The sequence below is a fragment of the Chinchilla lanigera genome, unplaced genomic scaffold, assembly GCF_000276665.1.
Source record: "Chinchilla lanigera isolate Chin_1 unplaced genomic scaffold, ChiLan1.0 scaffold00015, whole genome shotgun sequence".
NCBI classification, from domain to species: Eukaryota; Metazoa; Chordata; class Mammalia; order Rodentia; family Chinchillidae; genus Chinchilla; species Chinchilla lanigera.
In genome coordinates, this window is record NW_004955416.1 from 16,031,876 (window position 1) to 16,039,229 (window position 7,354).

General features: G+C 46.7%; 1 protein-coding gene across 1 annotated transcript; it reads right to left on the reverse strand.

The window, feature by feature from the left end:
• Positions 1-6,185: 6,185 nt before the first annotated feature.
• LOC102015516 (prothymosin alpha-like) lies at positions 6,186-6,569 on the reverse strand (the record flags this gene model as incomplete). The annotated part of the gene is made up of 1 exon (XM_005381702.1): positions 6,186-6,569. A coding segment is annotated over one exon (384 nt), but the record flags the coding sequence as incomplete, so codon positions are not given.
• Between the last annotated feature and the right edge of the window lie 785 nt (positions 6,570-7,354).

Here is a 7,354-nt window from a genome sequence, read left to right on the forward strand (position 1 = left end):
TATTTTTTCTTTTAAATTTTGAGACGAGATCTTGCAAAACTGCCAGGATGGGGCTCAAACTTTTGATCCTCCTGTCTCAGCCTCTCAGAGTGCTAGGATCACAGGTATGCACCACCCAGCCCTGCTCTAGTCAGCTCTTTTGTTATACAGCTGGACTTTAGCAGCATTATTTCATAAATGTGGCTGGCAGTAGAGAGAATCATTTCATACCAGGGAGTCCACAGAGAAAAGCAACAAACCAGGCACTGTGGTGGAAAGGTCAGCACTGGGATGGAGGGCTCTTTTTCAAGGTCATGGCACTCCTCCAAGGTCAGAAGAGGGCCAAGCCCTGGTCAGAGCTGCAGAGATTCCCCAGGGCACACGCCTGGGTGGCAGCCAGGTCTCTGCCCTCATGGGGTTATGAGTTCGACCAGGCTGGGACCTTATGATAGGGTGTGTGTGTGTGTGTGTGTGTGTGTGTGTGTGTGTGTGTGTGTGTTTCTCCTAGTAAACAAAGCCAGGGATTAGATGCTGGCTGTGGAAATGCTGTGGTTTTCAACTACTGTAAACATCTGGGTGCAGGAAGCGGTGTGGGCGGCTGTGCTGGCAGAGGGCAGTTTGATTTCTTTGTTGTTCTGGCAAAAGAATCAAATTGCTAAACTAGTAGAACTTCAGATCAAAAATAGAATTGTACTGAGCTGTTAGCGGTACAGTGCTTTCCTAGCCTGCATGAGACCCTGGGTTCTACGCCCAATACCTAAAATAAAATGAAATAAAAAGAATTAAATGATCACCAAAGGAAGATTTGGAAGGGGCAGTAGAAGTCATCTGGTCTTAGCCCAATGAGAAAAGAAATCCCACAGGTGCCAAGCCACCAGGGAAAGCTACTCAGGGCTGTCTGTCCCTGGCGAGTGGTGGCAATGGACAGGATTCCTCTAGTAATCTTGAAATCTTTCTTCTGTTCCAGCCCAGGGTTTCCAGATGACAGTGCTCAAGTGGGGAGGTCAGGCCAAAGTTTAAAGGTCTCCTCTTTGGGATTCCAGTGGTCAGGTCAGGTCGGAGAGGAGCTCTTTGAAGTCCTCTTGGTTTGTGTTTCCAGATTTTCCAGGTTCTGTTAAGATTCTGCCTAAAACCGTTTTTGAATGTCCTGTGACCATGCACTAAGTGGGCGGACCAGAGCATGCAGCCCTCAGGCCTGCACATCTGACAGTGCTGGTGAGAGCGGGACTCCTTTCCTTAACGCAGACCTTGCCTGAACCGACTGCTGTCACTCATCTGAGTTACACTTCAGACTCAGGTAGCAGTCAGGAGGGTGCTTCTGGGTGTGAGTGGAATTTATGAAATGTCAAATTAAATAAAATTCAACAGGTTGTGTTATACCAGTAACAAAGTCAACATTTATGGGGCCCCCACGTCCCTGCTAAGTGCTGTTCCTCCTGCTCTAATATGTTCACTTTTGAAGTCCTAATAAAACTCCTATTCTGGGAAACAGCAACATGAAAATACAGGAGGGCTGGAGCTCAGTGGTATAGCATGTACTTAGCACTTGCAAGGCCCTGAGTTCCCAGCACACCTGTCCCCTCCCCAAGGAAAAAAGAAAACACTGGAGCACCGAGGAGGTCAGCAGTTTCCAGATCATGCAGTGAGAAAGCAGCAAGGGCTGGGATTCAAACCAGGCAACCCTCACGCTTAGCTCACAGCACACTGCCTCTTCCAAGGGTCATTACTAAGGTGTCAACTGAGCACTTGGATTCGGTGGAGCACTGGCTAGTGCCTCAGAGCTGCCTTGTTTCCTTTATTCCTCCAGATATGAGATAGTTTTCTTTCCGAGCCAGGTGCTGTGCCACATGCTGAGGAGGCCGAAGCAGGAGGATCACAGGTTAGAACCCAGCCTGGGACAACTTAGCAAGATCTTGTCTCAAAATTTAAAAAAAGGGCTGGGGTTGAGCTCAGAGCAAAGGCCCTGGATTTAAGTGATTCCCCTCAAACCCCTCCTCCCCCATATTCTTAAATGTCAACCTTTGTTGAAGGGAGATAACGGGTCCAAAGGATTTATTTTGATCTTTTATGCTTGTACGTATTTGAAAACTGCCATAAAAACAAAACCAAACAAAAGCAATGCCTTGGGTTCCTGTGGGGTCCCAGCTTACAGCGTTCCCAGAAGAGGGGGGCTGGGGAAGGGGAGGGAAAGGTTGAACTGGGAAGCAGAATTTCCCAAACTTTTTTGACCACAGAGCTCCATTTGTTTTCTTTGAAGCATTTTATGAAATGGGAACTCTGCAACCTTTCTTCGCTTTTGTTTAGCTTTTTGAGACTTGGTCTCACTGTGTAGTCCAGGCTGGGCTTGCACTGGCATTCTCCTGCCTCAGCCTTGAGGGTGCTAGGATTATAGGTGCCTAACACTATACCCAGGTGAGACACTTCTTTGGAGAACAAATTTCTCATTTTCTAGTTTGTGCCATCAAGATGTGCTACCTTCTGGTGGCTCTTGGGAGACGGGGCTTGGATGACAAGGAAGATAGGAGAGCAGGAAGGGGGCACTGGGGCTGGGGGAGCGGGTACAGGGAGCTGCTCACTGGGCCAGATGCAGTGTCCAGCCAGGCCCTGAGAAAAGTCTCTGAGCTCCCCTGGGGGAAGGGAACGGGATGCAGCGTTTCCAGGTCACCGCAGAAGACAGTGGGCAGGAGGCAAGGCAGGCCGGGACTTGAAATTCCCCACTCTCATGGCAAGAACTTCTCTTTGTTACATACCTTTCTGTTTACCCAACACTCTCCCACACGGCAACTTACTGCACAGCACTCAAAGCAGACAGCAATGAGATGCTGGTCATCCCACCACACAGGGCTCAGGACAGCTTACAAGACTCGACAAGGTCGAACAGGGAGGGCTAGCCCAGTGCCCTTTCCACGCTGCCTCCCAGCGTGAGGTGAGAGGGGCTGGAATCTTTGCCTCTGAGGGATGTTTGGTCTAGAAAATATGGCTGGAGCTGGGTGTGATGGCAAACACCTGTAATCCCAGCACTCAGAAGCCGGAGGCAGGATGATCAGAGTTCTAGGTCAGCCTGACCTACATGGAGAATTCATGGCCATCCTACACTACATAGGAAACCCTGTCTTAAAAAACACAAAGCAAAACAAAACTAAATAAAAATGTGGGTGCAACCTGGGCACACCCCGCGGAGGAGGAGAGGCAGACAAATTCAGGCAGGAAAGGTCAGATTTAGGATAGAAAGAGCAGGATTCTGGAGCCCCCAGGGAAACCTCATCTTGTTCAAGCAGGGAGGGGGAGGGGAAGACTAAGTCAGTGAGGGGCAGATCGGGTCCAGGAAGGCCTTTGGGTGTGGGGACGCTGAACGGGCCAGAGCCAGGCATGTCCCTGCACTGTGCCCTACCTGTACTGGGTGTCAGTGCACTCCTCTTCTGGGTGTCCCCCTCCCACACACCATCAGCTGCTGGTCCTTTCAAAGCTGGTTGCCCCCTAGCTTTATGCATGGTTTCTGGATTCCGCACCTCTGTTATCACCACGGATTTATCATGAGTGCTACCTACCTTGTTTGTTTCTTTGTTACACACAGTTTTTAAAAAGTCCTTTGTTGTTTTCCAAACAGAAACCAGGTGGGCTGTGATTTTCCAGGCTTGGAAAAGGTGGTCCCAATTACACTGGGGAGTGGAAGAGAGGTTAAGATAAGAAACATTCAAAAAGTATGAAGTGGATCAGGACAATCCTAATTTTAAAATGGTACTTTTAAGAAAGCTGCAGCTTTGGGACACAATCAGAGTTACCCAGGTTACAGTTTTTTTGTTTTGTTTTGTTTTCTCATGGTTTGTTATTTTCGTTTTTTTAAAGTCCCTTACTCTAAATTCCTCAGTCTTAGAAAAAATAAGATTGGTCTATACTTTCCTGCTGTAAATTGGGTCTTTCATCTATTAATTGAGCCAATGCTTTCTATAGATACAAATTCTGCAGATTTCCACCTTCAAAAACAGATAGATCTACCTGGTCCTACACCATAGCCTATTCTGTTTACTGAACTAACTGTGTCTCTCTGCAATGTGACCTGAACTGCTTTTCTGTGTCAAGTCAAGAACCTACATCATAGGTGGGGATGAGTTGAAGTCCTCATCTCATCTTTGGGGAAACATCCTCAGACCATCTTGTGGCAGGAGGGACAGAATTGTGATTCTAGGTTGATTTTTTGGTTGTTGTTTATTGTGGTAAAATATATATAACATGAGATTCACAGGGGCTGGGGTATAGCACAATGGTAGAGCAACTTGCCAAGTGTGGGCAGAGTCCCGGGTTTGATTCCCAGCACTGCAAACAAAAAAGAAAAGAGAAATGTATTGCTTTAGTCATCTTAAGTAGCATTTATTACAGTCACAGCTCTGTGCAGTCATCACCTTGACTTTGTTCTAGAACATTCCACCACTCCAGAAGGAAACCCTCCTACCCTTAAACAGATGCTCCCTACTTCTCTTCTTTTTCACACTCTACCCAAGGGCAGTATAGTTCAGAGGACATTTTCCAACTCGGTTGATTTTCTCTTTATGGATTTGTTTAGTCTGAGTATGTTAGTCAGCTGTTCCTTACTGTGATAAAATACCAGAGAAAACTAACTTAAAGTAAGCCGGGTTTAGTCTGACTCATGGTTTCAAAGGTTGCAGTTCATGCTGGTTCCACTGTTGCAGGCCTGTGGTGAAGCAGAAACATAATGTGGGGAGGGGCACCAGAGGATTGCTGTTCTCTTCATGGCAGCCAAGAAGCGGAGAAGGAGATAGCAAGAGAGACTCAGAGAAGAAGATGCCAGGGACAAAATATACTGTCAGCGCCTCACCCCCAGTGACCTGTCTCATCCAATTAGGCCCTACTTCCTAAAAAGCCCATCCAGCTAATGAACTCTTCAGTGGTTGTTATGGGTTTGTGTCTAGACCCGTACCCCAAGTCTCATGGGTTCTGAGGCAGGGCTTTTGGAAATGACTGGGTCATGGCATGCTGTACTCATTCGTCCACTGGTTCACTGATGAGTTCAGAGCTGACTGTGCTTTCAGGAGGTGGGGCCTGGTTGGAAGACAGGGTCACTGGGACTGAGACCCAGAAGGGTGTATCTTCCTCTCCTGCTCCTCCTTTCTCTCTCCGCTTCATGGCGTTCATTACATGAGCAGCTGACCTCCCAGGCCCTCCCACCATGCTGTTTCTGCCTGGGAGCTGACTGACTGTGGACTGAATCCTCTGAGACTGTGAACTAAAATAAATTTCTCCTTTAAGTTCCGGTTGATTGTTGGACAACATTGTTTCACACATATATCAAACAGGCCAAAAAAATAAACAGCAACTTCACAGACAAAAAAAGGAAAAAAAGAAACCTTTTATCTTTGGTCTTTTTAACCATCTCCTACAAACCAAACACTTACAGTGCAGCTAAGTACATACACAAAAAAAGTTACTAGAATGCTCAGAATAACACTTTTTTTGTTGTTGTTTCTGCTTTTTTTTTTACAAGGTTTTTTTTTTTTTCTCCTTTGAGATTATAATGAACATGGTCACATCACAAGTAAAGTCGGAAGTAGGACAGAATGTTCCGGAAGGCTGGTTTGGTCATCCGTAATCATCAAAACTGGCTGATCTCTAACAATATGTACAAAAATATAAAATGTAAATAGAAAATACAAACAAATTTTCCTTTTTATTTTTATTTTGTTTTTTTTTTTTCTGGTACCGGGAATCGAACTCACAACCTTGTGCTCACCAGGCGGGTGCTGTGCTGCTGAGCTGAATCCCCAGCCCCCAAATTTTCCTTTTTAAAGTACTTTTAAGAAAAAAAGCAGGGCCTTGGAAGTTTTGGTTTTTCCTCCCTGTTGCAAATTTGTGCGTGGGTTTGGTGGGGCATGGAGAGCAGTGTCATCTGTGATGGCGCTGCCATGGTGGCGGGCGCCTCTCTACTCGAAGGTGACCACCTTTATCTTTTTTTATTTTTAATTTTAATTTTTATTTTTTTGAGACAGGGTCTGGCTGTGCAGTTCAGGCTGGCTTTGAGCTCACTTTGTAGCCCAGGCTGGTCTCGAACTTGCAACGATCCTCCTGCCTCAGCCTTCCAAGTGCTGGGATTACAGGCATCAAAGGTGACCACCTTTAGATTCTGAGACAGGAAGTGGAGGGTGAATAGGTCACGGCTGTCTTTTTTAGTTTAACTTTTCCTTTTTTGCTGTCTAGTCATCCTCATCGGTCTTCTTCTTGGTGTCCAGGTTGTCGTCCTCGTCGTCCTCAGCTGCCCACTTGCCCGTAGCTGCCTCTGCCTTCTCGTCCTCATCCCCGTCCTCTTCCTCACAGTCGCTTTCCTCCTCCTCGCCGTCCTCCTCTTTCTCCTCCCCGCCTTCCTCATCTACCTCGTTCGTTGTCGGCCTCAGGCTCGCCATTCTCTCGTTAGCGTTCCTGTTGGCGAGGGCGTCTCTGCCGTTCTCCGCCTCCTCCACAACCTCCTTCTTCTCCTTCAGGTCCTTGGTGGTGATCTCGGAGCTGGTGTCCATGGCCGCGTCTGACAAGGTGGGGCACGCTGGTCGTCCGGTGCAGCAGGTGAAAAAGAAAGTGAGAGTTCAGGGATTGGAGCGAGGCAGCTGCCCTGAGTCCGCGGCGGAGGCGCGAGGTGGAGATGGTTGCAGTGAGCGGGGAGCCGGTCCAGGAACAATGCAAACATGGCTTTTCAGAGCAGCGAGTCTCTCCTTTAAGTTTTGAATGTTGAGTCTTTTGTTCTAGCAACAGAAAAGTGACAAATATATGAACGAGTCCACTCATGAAGTTAGAACCCTCAATACCTAAAAGCCCATTAACCTGTGACCAAGACTTCAACACAATGAGCCTTTTGGGGTCATTTAGGATCCCAAGCATAATATTGGGTGATTCAGGCAAAGGGAATAATATCCTATGTGACCTTTGTGTCTATCTTCTTTCCTTTAGCATAATGATTTTTAGGTTCACACACGTCATAGTAATTCATGCCTTTATATGGCTGAATAATCTTCTGCTGTATGGTTTTACCAGAATTTAGTCATCAGCTGATGAAGATTTTGGTTGTTTCCACTTCTTGGTCATTGTACATAGTGCTTCTGAAGCAGAAAAAGCACTTGCTCCCAGACAGGAGCTCCCCCGCTCCTTCAGCATCCCTCTTCCTGGCCTTCAATAAGCCTTTTGTTCTCTGTTAAGTTTCTGTTTTTCCCTGAACTGATGTAACTTCTTGTCCCTATCTCTGCTGTATGTAAAGAAGGTGGAATTCAGTGTAACTTTCTTGGCCAACCATGTAACCTTTGATTTTATCTTATATGCAAAGAAGGTGAAATTCAGTGTAACGTTCTATCCAGTCAACTAATGGCAAACACTCTGT